The 26,165-nt window shown below is 42.1% G+C and overlaps 1 protein-coding gene across 2 annotated transcripts in view; it reads left to right on the plus strand.

Annotated features, from left to right (window-relative positions):
* The first annotated feature begins 1,930 nt into the window (after positions 1-1,930).
* Positions 1,931-26,165, plus strand: part of alg5 (ALG5 dolichyl-phosphate beta-glucosyltransferase) — a 45,981-nt gene continuing 21,746 nt past the window's right edge. Inside the window, exons 1-4 of one of the 2 annotated variants that reach the window (XR_005463161.1) lie at positions 1,931-2,098; positions 13,426-13,600; positions 15,751-15,797; positions 21,832-21,900. Coding sequence is in view for 1 of the 2 variants with exons in the window: in XM_038818056.1 (XP_038673984.1) it covers positions 2,033-2,098; positions 13,426-13,600; positions 15,751-15,797; positions 21,832-21,900 (357 nt within the window). In the remaining variant the exon portion in view is untranslated. The remainder of the gene's footprint in view (positions 2,099-13,425; positions 13,601-15,750; positions 15,798-21,831; positions 21,901-26,165) is intronic. The other variant, XM_038818056.1, reaches the window with a different exon arrangement.

Here is a 26,165-nt window from a genome sequence, read left to right on the forward strand (position 1 = left end):
ATCACCCTCTTCCCCTGTACTGGTGCCAATGTCCCATGAATTCAAACCCATTCCTCCTACACTAATCTTTTTTTCTTTCTTTTTAAAAATAAATTTAGAGTACCCAATTCATTTTTTCCAATTAAGGGGCAATTTAGCATGTCTAATTCACTGACCCTGCACATCTTTAGGTTGTGGGAGCAAAACACATGCAAACACGGGGAGAATGTGTAAACTCCACATGGACAGTGTCCCAGAGCTAGGATCGAACCTGGGACCTCGGCGCCGTGAGGCAGCAATGCTAACCACTGTGCCGCCCATGCTCCTACACCAATCTTTGAGCCATGCATTCACCTCCTTAATCTTATTGACCCTGTGCTAATTAGTTCGTGGCTCAGGTAGTAATGCAGAGATTATTACCTTTTTGGTTCTGCTTTTTAATTTAGCTCCCAGTTGTTCATACTCCCTTAGCAGAACCTCTGTTCTTCTTCTACGTATGTCATTGGTACCTTTGTGGACCATGTCAACTGGATCTTCCCAGAGGAGATATCCTGATCCCGAGCAACAGACAGGCAACACAACTTTCGGGATTCTCAATCCTGGTCACGGAGAACAGTGTCAATACCCCTAATTTTCTATCCCCAATTACCACTACATTTCTTTTTTCTCCCCCCACTTGAATGACTCCCTGTACCACGGTGCTGTGGTCAGTTTCCTCCTCCTCCCTGCAGTCCCCATTCCCGTCCACACAGGCAGCAAGAATCTCAAACCTTTTCGGCAAGTTCAGGGGTTGAGGCTTCTGCAACCCCACTTCCTGAATCCCTCTACCTGCCTCACTTACAGCCATACCCACTGGCCAAATTCAAGGTATTTAATCTACGGGGTGTGACTGCCTCCTGGAACAGTATCCAGATACCTATCCCCCTCCAGGATGTGTTGCAGCATCCGAAGCTTAGAATCCAGCTCATCAACTTTGAGCCGCAGTTCCTCAAGCAACCAACACTTGCTACAGATGTGTTCACTGGGAACCACAATGATGTCCAGAGAGACTTGGCTGTATAAGGAACAGAAAAGGTTAGTCTGTTGGCACAGGATGCAAATAGGAAGTGAATTCCTTTATTGCAAAGAAATTGGTGTACAAAAATAAAAGTCTTGCTATAATTGTACAGGGCTTTGGTGACACCACATGTAGAATACTGAGCAATTTTGGTCTCCATATTTATTGCATTGGAAGCTGTACAGAGAAGGTTCACCAAATTAGAAGCAAATTGCTGCAGATACTGGAATCTGAAACCAAACAGAAAATGCTGGAAAATCTCAGCAGGTCTGCCAGCATTTGTAGGGAGAGACAAGAGCTAACGTTTCGAGTTCAGATGACTCTTTGTCAAAGCTAGATTGGTCCCTCGGATGAGAGACTGAGTAAATCGGGTCTATAAACGTTTAGCACAATGAAAGATTATGAAGGATTGTCTGCATAAAGAGATGCCTCTCTGACTGGGGAAGCTAAAGGGGTACAGTTTCAGGATAAATGGGCCAATCATTTAAGACTGAGATAAGGAGAAATTTCTTCACAAGGGTTGTGAATAGTAAACTCTTTCGCATTAGCTTGTGGATGCGCTCTCATTGATTACATTTATACAGATTTTTGGTGTCTCAAGGTATCAAGGGAGAGTGGAACTGGGCAAGAAAGTGGAGTTGAAACCCAAGTGGAGATGAGCCATGATCATATTGAATGTGGGAGCAGGCTTGACATAGCCTAAGGCCAACTCCGATTCCTTACGTTTGTTTTCCCCTTATCAATATGGCATGGTCAGGTTTGCTGCAGCGGCGGCTCTCCGGCGCCGGGCGGCGCTGTATAGGGAGTCCCCCGCCAAAGTGGGTGACTAGGTTTCCTTTCTTGGCGCCCGGAGCACCCTCTTCGCTCGCTCGCTGGGTTGGCGACTATTTCCGCTTCGCTGTTCGGCTCCCATAGGCTCGCGCGGTAGCCGCGGCGCCGGGACCGAATGCTGGGCGGCGCGCGCGGGCGGGCCTGCTGGGTGGCGGTTGCACAGCTATGGACCTGGCGCTGGCCGAGGCGCTGCAGCTGGCGGCCGCTTCCGCCCTCACGCTCCTGCTCTTGGTGAGTTCAGACCCCTTGCTACCGGCGGCATGTCAACCGTTTTGCTCCGGGGGACCGCCTCCCGACCGACGGGTCTCTCTAACTCACATCTCGCCCCTCCCCGTGGCTTCTCCCTGGGCAGCCAGCAACTTCATGGCCAGCCTGGCAAGTGGCAATGCAGCCGGCTATCTCCGGGAGTAGGTCGGCTTGTTTTTCCTCCCCGGAGGCACGGGTTCGAGTGGATGGAAAGGGGGCAAATTGTGCAGCTTCCACTTCCACTGGGCGTTGAGAACAGCCGGTTTGAATCCCCAGCCACAGCCCCTGTGCTTTCACAGTGGCTTTATCTGACATGCAATCCTGGATGAGTCATGACTTGCTCCAACTCCGCATTGCAAAAGAAAGACTTTCATTTGCAAAGTGGCTTTTGACATAGAGAATAGAGGCAGGCGGAAGCTGTTCGGCCCTTCGAGTCTCCTCTGCCATTCATTATGATCATGGATCGAAAGGGAAAATGCTGGAAAATCTCAGCAAGTCTGGCAGCATCTGTAGGGAGAGAAAAGAGCTAATGTTTTGAGTCTGATGACTTTGTCAAAGTCTATTCAACCCTTCAAAACAGCTCACCATCAAGTCAGATCATGGCTGACCTGTAGCTCCGCTCCAGCTACCTGACATAGCTCCACATCTCTTGATGCTTTTACCCAACAAAAATCTTAACATTCCAATTGATTTAGTGTCCAGATCTCTGATGCCCTTTGTGTGGAAAAAGTGCTTCTCAAGTTCCATACTATCTGGTTTAGATTAAATGAGGGATTTACTTCCCATGGAAGGAATAGTTTCTGTCATTACACTGCCAAAGGGCAGCACAGTGGTGCAGTGGGTTAGCACTGTGGCCTCACAGCACAGAGGTCCAGGTTTGATCACGGTTCTGGGTCACTGTCCGTGTGGAGTTTGCACATTCTTCCTGTGTTTGTGGGGTTCTCCCCCACAGCTCAAAAATGTGCAAGCTAGGTGGATTGGCCATGCTAAATTGCCCATTAATTGGAAAAAAATGTGAAATTTTAAAGAAAAAAAACCAAAAAAAATATACACTGCCAAATTCCCCTCCATCTTCAGTACTTAAGGGAACAAAAACCAAGTTTATGCATGATTCAACCTTCTAAGATCTTTGTTCATTCTGGGGAATCTGAATTGCACTCCCTCGAATGCTTGTATCCTTCCTGAGGTGTAGTGCCCTAAATACATGCAGTAGTGCCCGAAATACATGCAGTACTCTGTTATGGAGTCTAACCAGAGCTCAGTATGACTGAAACATTACTGTAACAAACAGACTAAAGGCACCTATGTCTTGAGCACTATTTTTTAGGCAGGTTATTCTTTAAAGCATAGCAGAACTTTTAATACAGCTGATAAACAAAATAACTAACAGGTGTGTGTTAGACTATCCTTTACTCAGACATGCAACTCTTTCAAGAATCAGTCAGAATTGATTCTTCTCTACTGTGGATTTACTTCTGATCTTTTCTTATTTCCAGCCTGGAAATTTTTAACTCCAGAATGTTCTTCACAGTGGAGTTTTCTGGGAGACTTCTCCCTCCTGCTGAAACTAGGAAAATCCTCCAGTTTCATTTTAACTCTCTCAAATGTACACCAATTTAATCTTTCCAATCTGAGCGTGAGCTCCAACCTGCATTCCTGTGGGCTGTGCCATGGATATGTCTGTGTGCTCTCACTCTCTCCCCCCAGACATTGACAGACTAATGGTTAGGTCCTCTCTTGTAGGAGATGGCCGTTGCCTGGCACTTGTGTGGTGTGAATGTTACTTGCCATTTATAAGCCCAAACCTGGATATTTTCCAGGTCTTGTTGCATTTTGACATGGACTGTTTGAGTACCTAAGGAGTCGCGAACACTGCTGAACATTGTGCAGTCATCTGCAAATATCCCCACTTCTGACCTTTTAATGGAAGGATGTAATATTCAATAATGTTTTAGGAAAGCCTGTAATCCAATATCATAATGGCTTCCTCTGTATCCTTCCCATTGTAAAATCCATCACCATGTGTGCATCACCTGGACCTTGTATTTGGGTAAAAATGCTAAGTAGCTATTCTTGATACCAAAATTGAATCTTTTGTCTTGGAAGTAAATGGACAGTTTAACGCACAGTGGTTTATAACCCGGCATCTCTCAGGCAATTCTCTCGGGCTTCCCACAGCTGGTTTTGCCATTGTCTGGAAGTGTGAATATTTTGCACCTATTCCCAAGTAAAATAATCTGGGCCCCCTTTAATCTCGAATAATCAAACCGTTCAGATCCGCTTTCCGGCAGACTTCAGAGCAGGTAATATGACCCCATTAGTTTTCCCTGAATTTAAAGATAAAATCCCAAAATATAACATTGTTATATACCTCATAATTGTAACAAATCCCTTGAAGTAAAGGTCAGCATTCTGTTAGTCTGATTGCTTTTCCTAACTCCCCATAAGTTTTTAATGATTTTTGTACTTTGACTCCCAAATCCTCTTTGTTCCTCTTTTAGCTGGTTTAACGCACTGGGCTAAATCGCTGGCTTTTAAAGCAGACCAAGGCAGGCCAGCTGCACGGTTCAATTCCTATACCAGCCTCCCCGAACAGGCACCGGAATGTGGCTGTATTTTCAAGTAACTTCATTGAAGCCTACTCGTGACAATAAGCGATTTTCATTCATTTCATTTCATTCTTTGACAGGATGTAGGCCAGCATTTGTCCACTCCGAATTGCTCTTGAGATGATGGTGCTGAACCGCATTCTTGAACCATTGCAATCTACTTGGTGTAGGTAAACCCACAGCGCTGTTAGTGAGTTCTAGATTTAGACCCAGAGCTAGTGAAGGAGTGGCAATATAGTACCATGGCAGGATGGTGTGGGGCTTGGATGGGAACTTACAAGTGGTAGTGTTCCCATACATCAGCTATCCTTGTCGTTATAGGTGTTAAAGTTATCGGGTTTTGTAGATGTTGTCATAGTACATAGAACATACAGTGCAGAAGGAGGCCATTCAGCCCATCGAATCTGCACTGACCCACTTAAGCCCTCACTTCCACCCTATCCCCGTAACCCAATAACCCCTCCTAACCTTTTTTTTTGGACACTAAGGGTAATTTATCATGGCCAATCCACCTAACCTGCACGTCTTTGGACTGTGGGAGGAAACCGGAACACCCGGAGGAAACCCACGCAGACACTGGGAGAACGTGCAGGCCCCGCACAGACAGTGACCCAGCGGGGAATCGAACCTGGAACCTGTTGCTGTGAAGCCACGGTGCTATCCACTGTGCCATCGTGCTGTGGAGACAGGAAGTGAATTCCCCTCACAGAATTCCAAGCCTCTGACCTGCTCTTGTAGCTGCAGTATTTATATAGGGGCAGGAGTAGGCCATTTGACCCTTCAAATCAGCTGCACCATTCAATAAGACCATAGCTGATCTGGTGTGGTCTTAGCTCCACTTTCCTGTCTGCCTTCACCTCTCTCCCATCCGCTTCCCCTACCTCCATAACCCTTAACTCCCTTGCCTAACAAAAATCTGTCACACCTGCCATTAATTAATTCAAAGACCCAGCCTCCATGCTTTCTGGGAAGAGAATTTCATACTCCACCAACCCTTTGGGAGAAAAAGGTTTTCCTCGGCCCTCTTAAAAGGGGACCATTTATTTTTAAACCCATGTCCTCAATATTCCACCTTATCTAAGAATTGCCTAATTCTTCTAATTTCCAGTGAATATAGACCTAACCTGTAAAACATTTCTTGGTGAGAAAACCCTTTCGCCCCAGGAATGAGTCCAGTGAACCATCTTTGACCTGGTTCTAAAGCAATTATATTTTTTTTAAATAAGGAGACTAAAACTGCACCCGGTATTCCAGATGTGGTCCTACCAAGGCCCTGTATACCAGCAATAAAACTGCACTACTTTTATATTCCATTTTTGCATTAATTGCCAACATTCCATTTGCCTACACTTGTACCTGTATACTAACTATGTGATTCATTTATAAGGACACCTAGATCCCTTCGTATCATCGAGTTCTGCAGTTGTTCTCTATTTGAATAGAATAATGCTTTTCTATTCTTCCTGCCAAATACAAGAACACCGTTACCCAGTTGATACTGCCAATTGTTCACCCACTCAATTAGTCTGTCTCTATTCTAATGCAGGTTCTCTGCCTCTTGACACACTTAGAACATAGAACATAGAACAGTACAGCACAGAACAGGCCCTTCGGCCCTCGATGTTGTGCCGAGCAATGATCACCCTACTTAAACCCACATACCCGTAACTCAACAATCCCCCCATTAACCTTACACTACGGACAATTTAGCATGGCCAATCCACCTAACCCGCACATCTTTGAACTGTGGGAGGAAACCGGAGCACCCGGAGGAAACCCACGCACACACAGGGAGGACGTACAGACTCCACACAGACAGTGACCCCGCCGGGAATCGAACCTGGGACCCTGGAGCTGTGAAGCATTGATGCTAACCACCATGCTACCGTGAGGCCCTCAGCAAATTTAGCTATCATACATTCTGTCCCTTCATCCAAACCATTGATATAGATTGTGCATAATTGAGAATCCAGTACTGATCCCTGTGACACTCCACAAACTACAGATTGCCAATCTGAAAAAGACACATTTATCCCGATTCTCGGCTTCCTGTTGCATGCAAACATACGAGTTCGGAGGAGGAGTAGGCCACTTCTCCGCTATTCAATAAGATCATGGCTGATCTGATTGTAACCTCAGCGCCACATTCTTGCTTATCCAGATAACCTTTGACCTCTGTGTTAATCTAGAATCTATCTAGGTGTGCCTTCAAAATATTTAAAGACTCTGCTTTCTCTGCCACTTGAGGAAGAAAGTTCCCAAGACTCACTACCCTCAGAGAGAAAACAAAATCTCAACTCTGTCACAAATTAGCGATCCCTTATTTTTGAACCGTGACCCCTAGTTCTAGATTTTCCCACAAGAAGAAGCATCCTCTCCACATCCAGCCTGTCAAGACCCTTTGTGAACTTAGTCACCTCTTACTCTTCTACACTCCAGTGGATACAAGTTCAATCTTTCAGCATGCCCATTTCTGGTATTAGTCGAGTAGACTTCTCTGAACGATTTCTAACACATTTACATCTTAAACCAATACTGTATGCACACTATTCCAAATGTGGTCTCACCAGTGCTCTGTATAACTGAATTATACCCTCCCTACGTCTGTAATCAGTTCTAATCACAAACAGTAAAATTGTCTTAGTTTCTCTAATTACTTGCTATATCTGTATACTAGCCTTTTAAAATAATAACCTTTATTCTCACAAGCTTACATTAACACTGCAATGAAGTTACTGTGATAGCGATTTATGCACTGACATCCAGATCTCTCCGAATCTCTGCAATCTCTCATTTCGATTAAATGCATTTTTTATTCTTCCTGCCAAAATAATCAATTTCACATTTGCCCACATTATTTGATTTGATTTATTATTGTCACATATATTAGTATACAGTGAAAAGTATTGTTCCATTTACCAGATTTTTGCCACTCACTTAACCTATCTATGTCCCTTTGTAGCCTCCTTATGTCCTCTTCACAACCTACTTTCCTACCTTTGTGTCATCAGCAAATTTTGCAACCATCCCTTCATCCAAGTCATTTATATAAATTGTAAGAATCTGAAGTCTTGGGTGGCACAGTGGTTAGCACGGTGGTTAGTTACGGTTCCGGGGACCCAGGTTCGATCCTGGCCCTGGGTCACTGTCTATGTGGAGTTTGCACAAATACCTGTGTCTGCGTGGGTCTCACACCCACAAAGGTGTGCAGGGTAGGTGAATTGATCATGCTAAATTGTCCCTTAATTGGGGAAAAAAGAATTGGGTATTCTAATTTTTTTTTTAAAGTTGATGTCCCAGCGTAGATTCCTGTGGCACACCACTTGTTACACCCTGCAACCAGAAAAAGGCCGATTTATGGCTACGCTGTTTCCTGTTCTCTAGCCAATCTTCAATTGATGCAAATATGTTACCTTCTTACACCATCAGCTTTTATTTTTCGCAATAACCTTTGAAGTGACACCTTATCAAAGGCCTTCAGGAAATCTGGGTACAGAATATCCACAGTTCCTCTTTAACCACAACACATGTGAGTGCTTAAAAGAACTGCAATAAATTGGTTGAACATGATTTCCTTTTCACAAAATCATGTTGATTCCGCCTGCTTTCCTTGAATATTTCTAAGTGTCCTGCTGTAACATCTTTAATAGCTTCCAGCATTTACTCTCTAGCAGATGTTAAGCTCACTGGCCTTGTTTCCTGTTTTTTGTCTCCTTCCCTTTTTGAATTAAGGAGTTACATTTGCTGTCTTTCAATCTAATGGAATCCTTCCCAAATCTAGGGAACTTTGGAAAATTAAAGCCAATGTATCAGCTATCTCACCAGCCATTTCTTTCAAGACCCTAGGATGAAATCCATCAGGTACTGGGATTTGTCAGCCCACAGCTCCAACAATTTGCTCAGTACCACTTCACTGGTGATTATAATTTTCCTAAGTTACTCCCTCCCTTTGATTTCCTGAGTTACAGCTATTTCTGGGATGTTACTTGTATCCTTTGTTTAGGGAAGACCAATGCAAAATACCTGTACAATTCATTCTCCAATCCTTGCATTTTTTATTAGTTCCCCAGACTTACTTTCTATAGGATCAACGCTCATTTTGTTAGCTTTTTAAAAATGTTAAATATCTGTAGCAACTTACTATCCATCTTTATATTTCTAGTCACCGTTGTCTCATTCTAATATTGTCTACCCTTTTAGTTAACCATGGACGGTGGGTCCTCCCCTTGGAATTTTTCCTTCTCATTGGAGCGTAGCCTGTGTATTCTGAAATATTTTTTAAATGTCTGTCACTGCATCTCTGACCAATCCCATAACTTTATCTGCCAGTGCACCGAGCTAGCTCTTGATTTAATGCCCTCATAATTGGCCTTGTTTAAGTTTAAATAATAGTCTTGGACCCTCTCTTTTCTCCCACAAATCAAATATAAAATTTTGTAATTTTATAGTCACCGTTACCTGGGGATGCCTTCACTGAGGTAATCAATTAACCCCATCTCCTTGCACAATGCCAGATCTGGTGTAGTCTGCCCTCTAGTTGGCTCCAGAATGTGATGTAAAAAGCAATCCCAGAAACATTCTATGAAATCCTCATCTAGGCTACCTTTGCCCATGTAGATTAAAATCTCCCATGATTATCACTGAATCTTTTCTGATCCTTTATACTCTGTCTTACTGTGTAGTTACAATTCGGGGGCCTTTTTTAAATATAGCCTATCTTCACACACTCCCCCTTTAGGGATTAGTGAGCTAGATGATGGAAGGATTCCAGAGTTGATTATCAGCCCATTGAATTGTGTTAAGTACACCTTCCGTGGCCAATAAGTCCCATGATGTGGGACTTGAACCTGGAACCTCTGGTTTAGAGGCAGTGTGCTGCCACTGTGCCACAAGACCACTTTTGGGGATTTGTATACCACTCACACGAGTAACTTCTTACCTTCCTCATCCCAGCCCATCCGCTTCTACATCCTGGTTTCTTGAGCTGAGGTCATTCTTCTCTAATATGCTAATATCATCATTAATTAACAGAGCCACCACTCCACTTTTTCCCCAACATCCTTTTCCTTCTAAATGTCGCATACCTTCAATATTCAGGTCCCCATCTATATCATCCATCCAGTAACTCAAATTGTATTTATTAATTTATATTACACTATCAACCTTTTGTTTTGAATTCTACATGCCTTTAGCTGTGAAGCTTTTGGTTTTGCCCTTTCATTATTTTGTAACATCCAGCTTTATCTGCCGATATCTGCACATCCTTTTGGGTCTTGGGGGTGGGACCCACGTAGGTAATGGGGAGAATGTGCAAACTCCTCATGGACAGTGACCCGATGCTGGGATACCAGTGCTGCTCCGCCGTTCTGTCCAGGGCAGGTGGTGCTTGATGAGGTGGGTGGAATGGTCTGGATTCTGCATTGTCCTTCTGCTGTTTACGCTTGGGCTCCGTGGGCTCCACCCTACGACGCTGGGAGGTGATTGGTGCCTTCGTGGATGTTTTGTTTCTCCAGTTTGTGCGTTCTAAGGCAAGCGATTCCCACCTGTCGGTAGGAATGTTGCATTTATTTAAGGAGGCTTTCAGATTCATGTCCTGTGATTCTGCTGCCCTCCTGGCGATCGATTGCCGTTGCGGAACTTGGCATAGAGCATTGTTTTGGGAGTCTTGTGTCAGGCATATGAGCAGTGTGGCCCGCCCATAGCAGCTGGATGAGCGTGACCAGTGCCTTGATACTGGAGATATATGTGCCTGGGAGTGTTCGCTCATGTTGGTGCCTGTCCTGCCAGAGGGTTTGCAAGATTTTGCGGAAAAGCATTTGTGATATCTTTCCACGGATTTGAGGTGTCTGCTGTACATTGTCAATGTTTCTGATGCATACAGGGGGCTGAGGATCATGGCTGTTCTGTCGCTCATGAGCTTGGTGCTGGGTTTGAGGTCTTGGTCTTCAAATTCTCTGTTCCTCAGGCTTCCGAAATCTGCACTGGTGCATTGGAGTCGATAATGGATTTCATCACCAACCACTGCTCGCACTGAGAGGAGGCTCCTGAGATATGGGAAACCATCCACGTTGTCCAAGGGCTCACCGTGGATCTTGATAGGTTTGTGTGGCAGGAGCGGGCTGGTAGAGAACCTTTGATTTCCAGATGTTTAATCTGAGGCCCATTCTCTCATAGAATGGTGACAGATTTCTGCGGGCAGTCAAATTTGAGAATGCTCTTCAATCCCTCATTGTTGACAGAGTGAAAGGCCTTTGCATGATCAAAGAAGGCCATGTACAGAGGCTGATGCTGCTCCCTGCACTTTTCCTGGATTTGTCACTCGCTTAAGGTCATGTCCATTGAGCCTCTTGATGGGCGGAAGCCGGACTGAGACTCTAAGAGTAGCCCTTCAGCCTGTGGGAGGAGATGGCTGAGGAGTATTCTCACAATGGCCTTTCCCATGACAGAGAGTAGGGAAATCCCTCTGTCATTTCCGCAGTCGGACCTGTCCCCTTTCTTGAAGATGGTCACAATTAAGGCATTTCTGAGATCATCCCACATGCTGCCTTCCAGACAGGGGTGATGAGATTGTGGATTCTTGTCAAGAATGAAACTCCACCACATTTTAGTACTTCTGCGAGGATTCCATCTGCGCCAGGGACCTTGTTTTCTTCAGCTGTCGGATGATGGAAGGTTACGGGACGGTGTCGAGAGCGCTTATGTCGAAGGGTGTTTTGGTTGAGGAGGTCCACGAAGTGTTCTCTCCAGCTGGCATTGACTGCCTCTGTCTTTGTTGACCGTCTCTCCGTGGGATGGGCTCTCCATGGGATGGGTCCCTGGATACTCCGCCTGTAGATGGAAGAAAGATGAAAGAGTGCTCTACTGTTGGAATGTGCCATCTTCTGGATGAGACAGTAAACAGGTCACATTTGACTGCTTGTGTGGATGTAAAAGATCCAGTGGCATTATTTTGAAGAGCAGGGGAGCTATCCCCGGTGTCCTGGCCAATATTCATCTCTCAATCACCAAGACAAATTATCTGGTCATTATCAAACTGCTTTTTTGTGTGCAAATTGGCTGCCATGCTGAATACTTCCAACATTTTCTATTTTTATTTAAAATATCCAGCATCTTCCAATATTTTGCTTTTGCCGTGCCACTATAAATGCTGCTTTATTGTGATCGACAACACATTGTGTTTCAACAATCACCAAAGGAATAACAGTAAAGAAAAAAATTTGGAGACCAAAAGGCATCTCCGGGATAGTTTCTCCGCAGTTTGTGGGGAGGGTATGGAGATCTGGCCTTTAAGTACTTCCTTTGAAGCTTTCTGAGATCTGCGTTTTACGCTCAGCTGCCAACACAGATCGACAGAAGCAATTGTGAATATGCACTCGGCCTGCACTGTTCTTGTCATTGCTGTAGCTGTGAACTGAATTAAAAATTAGTTTGCCCAGGTATAGTGTCGCCTATTGGGAGACTCTAAAGGAGAAGTTGAGGATGAAGGCATTGCTAAGTTACAAGGCACTTTGCATAAGTATTCACTAAAGCAGATTCTGCCAATGTTACAGTAAAGAAGAGTATTGTAGAGTGATTCGATGGAATAAAGATAAGGTATTTAAAAGTTTTGCAATGTTTGCTGTATTGGCCAACGCCGCAACAGTATTTAGACTTCAAAAGTAATTAATGGGCTATGAAGGGCTTTGAAACATCCTGAAGATGTGAAAAGCTATATGCACAAATGACCATTTTGTTGTTCTGATATTCCTGGATATTCTATGCATTAGTAATGTCTAATTTCTTTCCAAATTTGCGTTTTATAAAATTTATTTGAAATTTCCAAATTGTCCTCGTAAAAGATAGGATCTACAGATAAGCATGCTTTTATCTCTATTGTCAACATGCATTGAAAAACCTTGTGAGCACTGCCATGTTTTATAATGGATGCACCCACATTCAATTCTCACTATATACCACTTGCAGCACATTAGAAAATTACATGATTTGCATCCACCATAGTACAATATTTATATTTCAGGAGACCATAGTCATGTACTATTTTAATAGTCAATTTTATTTTAGTGCAAATCCACAAAATACTTTTTACTGCTTAAACGTAACTGATGGTATTTTGTAACCTTGAAAATATAAGTTTTGGAGCTTCTTTGAGGTCACGTGTAAATAATTGTCATAGTTTCATTTAAATTCGCCTTGCTATTTTTGTGATCGTTTTTTGTGAGGTTTAATGTTCAAAATATAAACTGATTTTTCCCCTAATTTGCCCTGGTTTTAAATGGCTCTACTTTTCTGCCGCCTTGATGCTAAAATAAAAACTCGAGCTTCCAAATGTACTGAGAATCTCCATTGCAAATGTTCCATGCACTATCCAAAATTAAAATAGTGACTGTTGACTAAACAAGATTAGTCTGAATGTTGTTAGTGTAAAATCATCATGCAGAAGTAAGAAAAATGTAGATTTAAAATGTCTGCAATGAGTATTTAAACTCGTAAAGGCCTTAAGATACTGAACTTAGAACTGTAATGCATTTCAATCCTAACCATGATTCGGTATTGTCTGCTTAATAAAACTGTACAACCTGGTTTTAATTGTTTAAGGACCATATTAATTTGAGATCTAAATTATCACTTAAAAAAAACCCTCCTATAATGTCATTTTATATGTTTCACAACCTGTTCCTTTTTTTTTGGTCATTTATCCTACAGCTGGTTTTCACTGCACATGTGACTGCCATAAAAATGCCAAATCTCATTCTAGGAGAGAAAGAAAAATTCTTCAGGACTCCAAATGCTGCTGGGAAGGAATTTTTCCCCAGTATTCATGACCACCCCACTAAAGAACTGTCTGTTATTGTCCCATCTTATAACGAAGAAGAAAGGCGTAAGTTTTACTGACTTTCAAATTGTGATTCTTAGCAATAAAGTCAGTCCTCTAACCTCCACTGTTTACAATCTATATAAACGATCTGCAAGCAGGGACAGAGTGTAGCATAGCAACGTTTGCAGATGATGCTAAAATAGGTGAGAAAGCAGACAGTGAAGAATAGATAGAGTTTACAAAGTGATATAAATAGGCTAGGCGAATGGGCCAAAATTTGACAGATGCAGTTTAATGTTATCCATTTTGACTGAAAAAATAGAAAGGCAAATTATTATCGAAATGCGAAGCAGAATCAAAATGCGTCTGGGCCGAGGGATCTGGGTGTCTGTCCATGAATCATAAAGTCAGTATGCAGGTACAGCATGTAATAAAGGCAAATGTAATTTTAGCGTTTATCGCAAAAGGACTGGAGTATAAAAGTAGAGAGGTATTGTTGCAGTTGTTTAGGATGTTGGTGAGACCACATCTGGAGTATTGTGTCCAGTTTTGGTCTCCCTATTTGAAGAAGGATTTGGTGGAATTGGAGGCAATTCAGAGGAGGTCGCCAGATTGTTTCCAGGAATGAAAGGATTGACGTATGAGAAGAGATTAAACAGTTTGGGCCTATACTCATTGTAGTTTAGAAGAATGAGAGAGGATCTGATTGTGGTGTATAAAATACTAAGCGGGATTGATAAAGTAACTGTAGACCGAATGTTCCCCCTTGTGGGGCAGTCTGGAACAAGAGTTCACAGATATAGGTTGAGAGGCAGTAGATTTAAAGCTGAGATGAGGAACTACTGAGGGTGGGGAATTTGTGGAACTCGCTGCCCCATTATGCGGTGTAGTCTGAATCATTAAATGGTTTCAAGAAGGAGATGGATATATTTCTGATTTAAAGAAACGGATATGGGGAACAGGCAGGGAGGTGAATTTGAGACCAGGAAGTGATAGACAATTATCTGATTGAATGCCGGAGCAGGCACGATCGGCTGAATTGCCTACTTTTCCTAATTCTTCTGTTCCTATAGTAGTACCGGATCTGATGCACTGCTTTCGGGAGATGTAAACTCACATCTTTACAAGTGCATAATCTTCTGATGTGCATAATCTTCATGGTGTATAATCTCCATGGTGTCGATCGTGGGTTCAAATTTCATTCCAGAGATTTGAGTGCAAAGTCTATGCTAGCACTCCAGTGTTAAGAGTGCTGTGCTTTGTACTTCTCTGAAAAGAACAATGATCTTAATGCACTCAGCTACCCAGGGCCTATTATTCATCAGAACAATCAAAATATATTTTTTCTGTGCTTAATGCCCTTGTGGTGAAGTTGTTTTTTGTTCTTTACAATAGTGCCTGAAATGTAGACAACCAGTTTGACTAGAATTACTTTATTTTCAGCCTTTTAAATTTCATTATCAGGACCAAAAGTGCATCCTTCAATTTAGAAAAAAAATCTCAGTTTAAGCTTTTTTTTTTAATGTTGCTTCCTTCTTTAGATGGCACAGTGGTTAGTACTGTCGCTTCACAGCTCCAGGGTCCCAGGTTTGATTCCCGGCTTGGGTCACTGTTTGTGCGGAGTCTGCACGTTCTCCTTGTGTCTGTGGAGTTTCCCCCTGGAGCTCCGGTTTCCTCCCACAGTCCAAAGACTTGCAGGCTAGGTGGATTGGCCATGCTAAATTGCCCTTGTGTCCAAGGGGGTTGGGTGGTGTTGCTGGATTGCGGGTATAGGGCGGAGTTGTGGCCTTAAATGGGATGCTCTTACCAAGGGCCGATGCAGACTCAATGGGTCGAATGGCCTCCTGCACTGTAAATTCTATGTCTATGTTTACAGGCTGATCCCCATTATGTATTTTCCTACATCCACCCTGACTGATGATGCCATTCCACTGGGTCAGATTAAACAGATAATGATTTCTGGCATTTTTCTTCTTCCTTTCCTACCCCCCAAAGTAGTTCATTTTAATATGTACTCCCACAATATTTTTGTGTTCAGTGAATCAATATTTGTAGTTTCCAATAAGAGTGATGCTATTATCTGGTTTGTGTAATCAAGGTAATTTGAGCAAAAGTGGAGTGTTCCACTCACCTTTATTATACAAAAAATCATGTAAAACCTTAGTCAAGGTCTAAATATTGGCAGCTTCTAATTTTTTCCCCCCTAATTTCAGTACCCCTGATGATGGATGAGGCGTTAGAATATTTGGAACAAAGACAGGTATTAATGATTTATTTTGACAGATCATTTCTAATCTTTGTTACTTTGTGACCTAGAGAATTTGAATGGAGGAAAATGCAATGTGTGATTGCATAGCATTTTTTAGTTTTGTTTTCTCTTTAAAATGGTAGAATGTATTAAAAGTTACCTTTTGGAAAATGGCATCTGCTATTGAGAATTCTTTCCAGAAAACAAAGCTCCTTAATCTGTTTTGAAGCCCCACCTCCAAAATAATCACTGCCTGGACCACCAGGGAAGATTTGCGCTGCTGTATGTACTGTAGCATGAATCATTGCATTTGCGTTTGGACATCTCAGCATTTCAATAAACTAAAATGTTTTGGCTGCATAATCATAAAGTATCACTCGTCAATCACCTGTGTTTTTTTTCAAAAATACAGTCTGAACTGAGTTTAAGTCCTGCAGCATGGTCCACACCAGAAAACAGCCCATTTTGTTCCTACCCATTTTGTCATTTCAAATGGAACAGCTGGTATAAAAAATGCAATGACAAACAATGCATGTGAATCTGAATATCAAAATGTAATTAATATTTGAGCTTGAAGGACAGAAAAATTTAAATCCTTGTCACTGTTTAGTAGGATATCTACGTGCTAAAGGCTACAAACAGTAGGTGGCAGTGTAGTACCACACAATGGTATTTCAGAAGAACACGCCCCCCCCCCCCCCGCCAATTACCTTCCACCAGCTACAGTATACAAGGCTTGCCATTCACTAAAAAGCATAGTAATTTTTTACAAAATAAATTATAATTACAATGAGTTCAGTTTTGCATTTTGACTGCCTTAGTGTTGTCACATTTCTTACACCGCATCATACTTTGCGAAGTAACTATTTCATTGTTGATAACTGCCTTAAATGATGTTAGAATGAATGCTGTTAGAATGAATGCTGTTTTGAGTTCAATAATTGAACATAAAGCAGCTTATTGTCCAGTTTAAAAAATAAAAAAATTAAACACTGAAAACCTGAAAGTTAAATGAAATCCTCTTTGTCATTGGAACAGTTTGGTGATTAAGACAGTGAAAAGTGACCGTAGGAAAAAAGAATTAGCTGTGTTCAGCCCTGCTGATACATTTGTGTATCAGTGAGGCTAGCTCTGAACTGAAAAAGTCCAGTCAGACTTAACTTCATCTTAATTGAAAGTACCAGGTGAATCATTTGGTGCTTTGAATCAAGAGTGAGTACCTAATGGCCCATAGCGATTTCATTAAGGCAGGAGCTGTTGTTACAGATGGCGCAGCTCCCCTCAGGCCTCCATGTTTTTGGCTTGGCTTTTAAGATGGTCACTTAAACAATGTAAGGGTCATTTGCTGTGTATGCGTTGCTGCCATCCAATAAACCACCACCGTAAAAACTTAAACATTAATTGGAAAATAGTGCATTGATGGCTGTTTTAAAAGTTAAACTTTGTAATTAGATAGGCTGATGGGAGGAGATGGGAAGAGGTCTGTGACATTATATGGTTACTGCAAGGAATGGGACTCCTAATCAAATGACGTGGTTATCCCAGATTTGAATGAAATGCTTCTTTCTCCCTATGGGGATAAACATAGAAACTGCATCATAAAAGGAAGCAGTTGGGTATAACAGGGAACAAAGAAATGACGAAGGAAATAAATTTTTACTTTACTTCCATCATCACAAAGGAAGACATGAATAATGTACCGGAAGTTCTAAGAAGCACAAGTTTAAGTGAGAAGCTGAAGGAAATTAGTAATAGTAAAGAAATATTTTTTGGGAAATTAATGGGATTGAAGGCAGACAGATCTCCAGGGACTGATCTGAATTCCAGAGTACTTATGAAAGTGGTCCTAGAAATAATTGATCCATTGGTGGTCATTTTCCAAAGCTCTTTGAAATCTTGGAAGGTTCCTACAGATTGGAGGGTAGCAAATGTAACCCCGCTATTCAAAAATGGAGGTAGTGAGAAAACAGGGAACTATAGACCAGTAAACCTAACATTGGTAGTAGGGAAGTTGCTGGAGTCAATTATCAAGGATTTCATTACACCGTATTTGGAAAGCAGTGGTGTAAAGTTACCATGGATTTCTAAAGGAAAATCATGCTTGATAAATCTACTCAAATTCTTTGAAGATGTAACTAGTAGAGTTGACCAGGGAGAACCGGTGGATGTGGTATATTTAGACTTTCCAAAGGCTTTCAACAAAGTCTCACATAGCAGATTAAATTGTAAAGTTAAAGCGCACGGGACAATGGGTAGTGTCTTGAGATGAATAAAAGTTGGTTAGCAGACAGGAAGCAAAAAATTGGAATAAATGGGACATATACTGATTGGCAGGCAGTGACTAGTGGGATACCGCAGGAATCTGTGCTAGAAACCCAACTGTTCACATTATATATTAATAATTTAGCGAGGGAACTAAATGTATTATCTCCAAATTTGCAGTTGATACAAAGTTGGGTAGGAGGGTGAGCTGTGAGGAGGATGCAGAGATGCTTCAGCGGGATTTGGATGGGCCGAGTGAGTGGGCACATGCATGGCAGGAGCAGTGTAATGTGGATAGATGTGTGGTTATCAGCTTTGGTATCAAAAATAGGCAGATTATTTGAATGGGTGTAAATTGAGAGAGGTGAATACTCAGCGAGACCTTGGTGTCCTCGTGCATCAGTGGCTGAAAGTAAGTGTGGACGTTCAGCAGGCAGTAAAGAAGACAAATGGTAAGTTGGCCTTCATAGCGAGAGGGTTTGAATATAGGAATAAAGATGTTTTACTGCAATTATATAGGACATTGGTGAGGCCACACCTGGAGTATTGTGTGCAGTTTTGGTGTCCTTGCCCGAGGAAGAATGTTCTTGCTAAGGAGGGAGTGCAGCAAAGATTTTCCAGGCTGATTTCTGGGATGTGATTGTCATAGAGGAGAGACTGTCGGTTAAGATTATTTTAATTGGAGTTTAGAAGAGAGTGGGAATCTCATAGAAATTACAAAATTCTAACAGGGTTAGACAGGAGTATAGCTCCAATAACAGTGAAGAAGCTCAACACCATGCAAGATTCGCACCCCTTCCTTCACTACCTCCAACACTGGCACACAGTGGCATCAGTAAGTGCCACATACAAGCTGCATTGTGGCAAATTACCAAAGCTCCTTCAATACCTGCAGATTCACGATCTGTACCACCCAGAAGAGCAAGGGAAGCAGGTGAATGGGACGCCACCACCTATGGGTTCTCCTCTCAAGTTGCACCTCATCATGACCTTGAAATATGTAATTATTCCTCAACTGTTGCTGGGTCAAAATCCTGGAACACTCTCTCTAACAGCACTGTGTGTACCAACAGCACAATGGTTCAAGGAGGCAGCTCATCACCACCTTCTTGAACAGTTATAAATGCTGGCATTCCAAATTTTTCCAAATTATTTTATGGAATATGGGTGTTAATGGCTAAACCAGTATTTATTGCCAAGATATCATGAACAAGCTTTTAAAAAATTACTTCATATCTTGAGTAATAATCAGGTACTTCATCAAATAATTCAATCAATTTAATGAGGTAGGGTTTTTATTTAATAAATCTGTGCTGACCCTCCTTGATTGTCCCTGGAAGTGGCTTTTAGTAGCTTCCCAAAAGAATGTTTGGTTGACTGTCCTGGTAATTTCTTGGTTTATCCCTTTCTCCTTTCTTGAATAGTGGAATAACTTTAGCAACCACCAAGTCCTGTGACACTACTCCTGTACCCAATGAGGATTGAAAGATTTTGACCAAGGCTTCTGCTATTTTTACCTTTTTATCCTGTCCATAATTTCCCCCTCCTTCTAGTGTAGCCTTCACATCCATTTTCTTTATGAAGACCGATTTAAAGTACTCTTAGTACTCTAGTCATGTCCTCTTCCTCTACCTGAGGATTTCCCTTTGGGCACTGCATTTTCCCAAGCTTGATGCTAACATTTTATAAATATTGTCAAGATACCCTGGGCTAGTGTGAGGTCCATGCCAGCCTCACTTGACCCGGAATTGCGACACGGGTGAAATTAGATGTTATTTTAAATACCCGAGGTCCTTGGTTGAGCCCAATAAACTGCAGTCACCAGGTTTGTAACTTTAACGCAAGTAACCGTTTATCACATACAGTATTATAATTAAGCTGACAGAAAAATGTAACTGAAAATATAATACCCCTTTCTCAAACCCCCACCCCCCCCTCTAACTAGCCCCACTCTGTATACACAGACAAACAGAGGTGAAAGGGTGGTTGTAAGGTAAATAAAATATTAATTAACTAAAAGGATAATGTGGATATTTCATGCACTGGGATGGCTTCTAGTTAATATCTTTCTGAAGTTCGTGTTTGTTTTGGTACGTTTGAGATGATTTTCTCTGGCAATGTTGTCTACTTTCTCTGTTAATTTAGGATCATTTCAAGTTTACAGAAAAGATGTACCAGGCACAATCTGGTTTTAGAATAATAAAACAGTTCTTCCACTTCAGCGAGAGAGAATCTGTTTCTTTCTTTTGAAGGTCTAAACACTTATGCCAAATTCTCGTAGAAAGCATCATGCAGGAACTAATCAGTGACTGTCCTCGGCTGAACACTGTCCCTGGACAACCCACCAGTTGCCAGTTAACCAATCAAATCTATTTTCTCCGAAACCGGTTCCTAAGATTCACTCGGCACCAATGAGACTTGCCTCTTCTGTCCAAATATAAAACCTGGGGACACAATTTTCTGACAAGGCGGCTGCTTCAGCTTGAGTCATTTGCGTTGGTCCTCAGGTCAAAAATAATCAAGTAAAATATAAGAAATGACAACCAAGGAAATAAACAGGAAAGACTCTTACAATATAAATTTTATATTACCTACTTATCTTTTGACAACATTAGTTTGAGACGAAGGCTATCAATTCCCTTCTGAGGTTTCCATAATCATCCTGGGTATTAACTGAATCTTACGCCTGACATTTTTCATAAGTCTCCCTTTATTTTTTTAAACTTTCATTTCCTTTGTCACCCAGGACACATTAGTATTGGATGCTCTACAGAAAAATATAGATAATTGGAAATTTGGCCCCTCCAGCCTGCTAGGCCATTCAATGTGATGATGGCTGGTTTTCTATCACTAACAATACTTCTTTCTCCCCATATCCCTTAACGCTTTGGGTCTAGAAATCTTATCTGCTTCCTCCTTGCATATATTCAGTGACTTGGCCTCCACAGCCTCCTATGTTTTTGTTTTAATGTATTTTATTACAAACCTGTATCAAAGCAGGTGACAGCAAATAAACACCCTGTGAAACATACTTCCCAACAATCAACTATACAGCCCGTACAGATTTTTCCCCCTTTTCACCCTCTCCCCAGCCCCTCCCCTCCTCCCCCAACCCCCTGTGATGAACAGCTCCTCAAACAGTCGCAAACACCCCCCACCTTTTCTCAAAACCCGCTGCTGAGCCCCTTAACTTATACTTTATCTTCTCCAGCCGCAGGAAGTTGTACAGGTCTCCCAAACATGCCACTACCCCTGGTGGCTCCAATCCTCTTCCAATGAAGGTCAATGTGCCATTTGCCCCCCATCTGCCTTCATCTCCAGAAGCAGATTGAAAACTGCTTTCTTTCCTTCTCTATCCTTTGCACTTTTGTCCCGGTCTATATTGGGGAAATTAAAAACTACAATTGCACTATTTATGCCTTTTAAAATAAGCCCATCTATTTCCTTCCCGAAGTTTGGACCTCAATATATATTTTTAAAACTCCCAATAAGGTAACAGCTTCCCACCCATCTGTTCTCCATATAAGACAATGGAGATAAGAAATCGGCATGGCAAATCTACGGGAGTGTTTTCAGCTGCTGTTGCCGCCAAAAATAAAGTAATTAGTGTACTTGAGAGGAGTAAAGCGGGCACCCTAACTATAGTTTTGCTCTGTTTTAAATACACATCCAATTCCTTTTGACATGGTGTTAATATACCAGCATTGATGTGTAATATTCTGCACTTTCAAATGTGAAAATGAAGTGATACGTTGAAATGTTATCATTTAATTCATCTTTATAGAAGAAAGACTCCTCATTCACCTATGAAGTGATTGTGGTAGATGATGGCAGCAAAGATGAAACAACCAAGGTAGGCAATCTCCAAAACATATCCATGAGTGCTTCTGGCAGTTTCTACTGTAGTGTACTTCAAATTTATACCAAGCATGTTACTTTAGTTCTCCCATTTTTTTTTTTAAATTCCAGATTAATACAAATGTTTTTTGAAACTGGCCATCCTGTTTCTGCCTGTTCTTGATTGTGTTCTAAATTGATACCTTCCTACAGAGATGCTCTTTTATAATTTAATGCCAAAAGGGAACAGACTGTTAAGGTCACCAACAATAATATCCAGCTATTTGGGGGGGGAAAAGTGAGATACCTCCTCCCAATTGATAAGCCTTCAGAATGTCTTTTTTGAAGTGGGTTGTTTCCCGAACTTGTTGCGCAGCAAAAATGCATTCCAACTATAGATAAGTCAAAATTTGTCATTCAGTTGAGTTAAAACATTTATTTTGAATGGGAAACATTAAATATACTCTACATTTTACTGATGAAACTGCGTGGAACCAGTATGGGTTGTTTCTGTTTGTCATTGTTGACCTGAAATTGAATTGGCAAATATGTATTGTTTAGATATTTTAATAAGAGTATTTAAATAGTAAACAATCGCGTTGAGAAAGCAGACACTCCATAGTTCAAATGAAATTTTGTATCCAGAGAATTGGCAGAAACATCTGTTGGCCATCTTATTGCAATATCCCTCTGATATTACTGGCAATGGCTTCAGTTACCTGTAACTGCCTTGTACCTTTTTAAAAATAAAACAATGCGAATACTGAAAATACTCAGCAAGTCGAGCAGCTTCTGTGGAGAGAAACGGTTAATGTTTGACCTTGATTACTTTTGATCAGAATTGGAGGATGAATAGTTTTTAAGCAAGTACCAAGCCAGGGAAAGGATAAAACAATAAAATAATAGAAAATATTGGTTGGGGTTTCTCATGTTTGGTTGGTTTAGAAGGACAGGGTGGGTGGGGAGAATTCTGTTTTGTACTAGGTATGTAGGGGGAGGAGGCTCTGGCAGGGACCACCTTGCCAGAAAACACAAGTTGGCTGGTTTGTGGGAGTGAGGTGGGAGAAGGGGCCGCAGCTGGCTGAGTCTTTGTGGACAGGTTTTGATGGGCCTGGGAGGTGTGAATGGAGGGGGGCTGGGCAGTATGCAGTGAGGATGTGGTTGGAGGGGGGGGGGGGTTGTTCTAGTAATAATTGTAAGCTATATTGTGTGATGTTAAAGATATTTTAATACTGTTAAGTTTGTTTTAATATACCCTATCCCTATTTTGTGTGAAATCACTCCTTTCCTCACAGGGGAGGGGTAGCTGGCTGATGGAGACTAGGGGTAGGGCTTTGTCCCACTTATGGGGTGGGGCCAGGGGCGGTGGTCATGGTTGATGGGCACTTTTTATGAGGCTGGAAAGTTGATTTTGTCGTTTGTGGGTGGGGAGGTGACGAGGATTAGGACGACGACGATGCTTCAGAGAGGGTGACTGTCGGAGGGGGTTGGGCTTATCCGAATCTGATGTAATACTATTTGGCAGCGAACGCCAAGAAGGTGCGGAGCTGGGGTAGGGATTCGGAGGCTATGTGGGTGAGGATGGAGGCAGGCTCTTGTAGGGGGTCAGGATTGCGGGTGCTGGCAACGCTGTCACTCCCATTTGCTTCAGGGAAATACTCGGGTAGATCGGTGGTGATTGTCCCTGAAGATATGGAGGCAGTTTCAACAGCATTTTAATTTGGGGGCTGGGTCGAAGTTGATGCCGGTTTGAGCCGGCAAGACTGGACACTAGGTTTCGGGGATGGGTGGAGCGGTGGTGATGGAAATCAAGGACTTATTTTTGGAAGGGCGGTTTGTGAGTTCGGAGGAGTTGGCGGAGAATTTTGGGATTCCGCAAGGGAAAGGTGATTAGGTATATACAGGTGCGGCGCCTTGCAAGGTAGGTTTTCACAACGATTCCGGTGACACCTCCCTCTTCACTGTTGGATGGTGGGGGGTGCTTCTGTGATGAGTTTGGGGGAGGATATGGCATTGCGGGAGGGGGTTAAGGCCAAGTGGGAGGAGGAGCTGGCGGCTGCATTGGAAGAGGGGTTGTGGTGTGAGGTGTTACAGAGAGTGAATGCCTCAATCTCGTGTGCGCGTCTGGGACTAATACAGTTAAAAGTGGTGCACAAGGCACACCTGGCGAGGTTAAATGTGAGCCATTTGTTTGAGAGGGTCGAGGACACTTGCGAGCGGTGTGGGAGAGGTCTAACCAACCATGTATATATGCTGTGGTCCTGCCAGAAGTTGGAGAAATTTTGGGGGTTGTTTCTCAGCACCATGTCAGCGATCTTGCACTTGGATTTGGAGCCCAGTCCCCTGGGTCCATATTTGGAGTGTCAGACTTGCCGGAGCTGCAGACAGGAGAGGGTGCAGACGTTCTAGCCTTGGCCTCGATGATTGCTTGCAGGTGGGTCATGTTGTGATGGAGATCAGCCTCTCTGCCCAGTGCCTCAGTATGGCTTGGGAACCTGATGGAGACAGCTAAGTTACCTTTAGGGGGGGGGAGCAATTCTTTGAGATGTTGGGGGGAGGAGGGCAGTGGGAGCTATTCTTTGATCTGTTGGGATGTTGGATGGTAGAATGGGAGGGCGTGTTCTGTTCTTGTTGTTCTGCATTGTTTGTTTTATGTATAAAATGTTAAACATAAAAATATTTTCCAAAAAAAATAAATAAATTATAGAAAATAATTAGACAATAAATTATCTGGAGCCTAAAAGATTTGATGAGACCTATTCCGATCCTGGACCAGACCCCAACGATGGCTAGAATACCGGACAGAAACACCAGGAGTGATTTCACACAAAATAGGGATAGGGTATATTAAAACAAACTTAACAGTATTAAAATATCTTTATCATCACACAAGAATATAGCTTACAATTACCCCATAAACAATGTTAATTAATACAGTGACACAATAACATTTAATTGCTACCTTTACTTCTACTCAAACAATAGAACCATCTCGAATATCGGTCCACCTTTGGCAGACTCCGGCATACTTGCTTTACAGAGATATTCTTTGAGACTGTTTAAGAGAAAGGACCGGAGTCGTTTCAGAGCCATGCAGAAATTCTGGCTGTATTTCTTCAGAAGCTGCTTCTTGGCTTGCTTCAGTTCACTTTCCTGTCATACAATTCTGAACTGCTTGGAAAGAAACTGCTAATCTGTCTATAGACCTATCTTTAACTGAACTGCAGTGAGTGCAGATGCTTTACTTCTGCTCAATTAAACTGCTTTTCTGCTAATTACTGGTAGCTCCTCCCATTAATTACTTAATTTTACAATGCATCTAATTAACTCCACAGGAAAGCCCCCTTAATCCAAACAAAACCCCGTTTACTCTAAATTTATAATTGCACCCCTGGCTCCAAAAACCTTTCAAACCAGGATCCTTTAAAAATACTACTGCAGCAGCCACACACACACCAACCCAGGCTCTTAACTCTTAACTGCACCAAACACTGATAATACAATAGATCTGACATTTCTACATTCATCACAGAGTACCTATTTACTCACCATCTCCTCTTTCCATTAATATCTTTGAAAGGTAAATATATTTTTGATAGACATTTCTCACACCCTATCGGTCTTTTTGGGAAAGAGCCAGCTTTTTTGAAGGAGAGAATAACACCTATGATTAACCATGTGTGAAAGGGCAGCATGGTGGCGCAGTAGGTTAGCCCTGCTGCCTCACGGCGCCGAGGTCCCAGGTTCGATCCCGGCTCTGGGTCACTGTCCGTGTGGAGTTTGCACATTCTCCCCGTGTCTGCATGGGTTTCGCCCCCACAATCCAAAAATGTGCAGGGTAGGTGGATTGGCCACGCTAAATTGCCCCTTAATTAGAAAAAATGAATTGGGTACTCTAAATTTATATTTAAAAAAAAAGAAAAAAAACCATTGTGTGAAGTTTGCTGACTACAGCAATTGTTCATGTGCATAATCCCACAAGTTGTAAACAAGCCAAAATTTAATATAGCTGGTACATAATCCTGCCTTTTATTTAGCGTTTCATCATTAAAACTGAGATAACATCAATAATTAGAACCCAGAATTCTGACATGAACACTATGTGAAATAACTCCCTTATTATTGGAGAAGCACTATAAACGGTCCTCTATGAAGCCAGTAACAATGAAGTAAGTTGCTGACAGCTGAATTTCAACCATCTGTCAGTTAAGTTAAAGCTGTTGTAAAATTGAGTATTATTGCACATCATGGTGAATTGAGATTCTTGTCAACAAGGTTTAA

This window comes from Scyliorhinus canicula, chromosome 14 (assembly GCF_902713615.1).
Source record: "Scyliorhinus canicula chromosome 14, sScyCan1.1, whole genome shotgun sequence".
Taxonomy (NCBI): domain Eukaryota; kingdom Metazoa; phylum Chordata; class Chondrichthyes; order Carcharhiniformes; family Scyliorhinidae; genus Scyliorhinus; species Scyliorhinus canicula.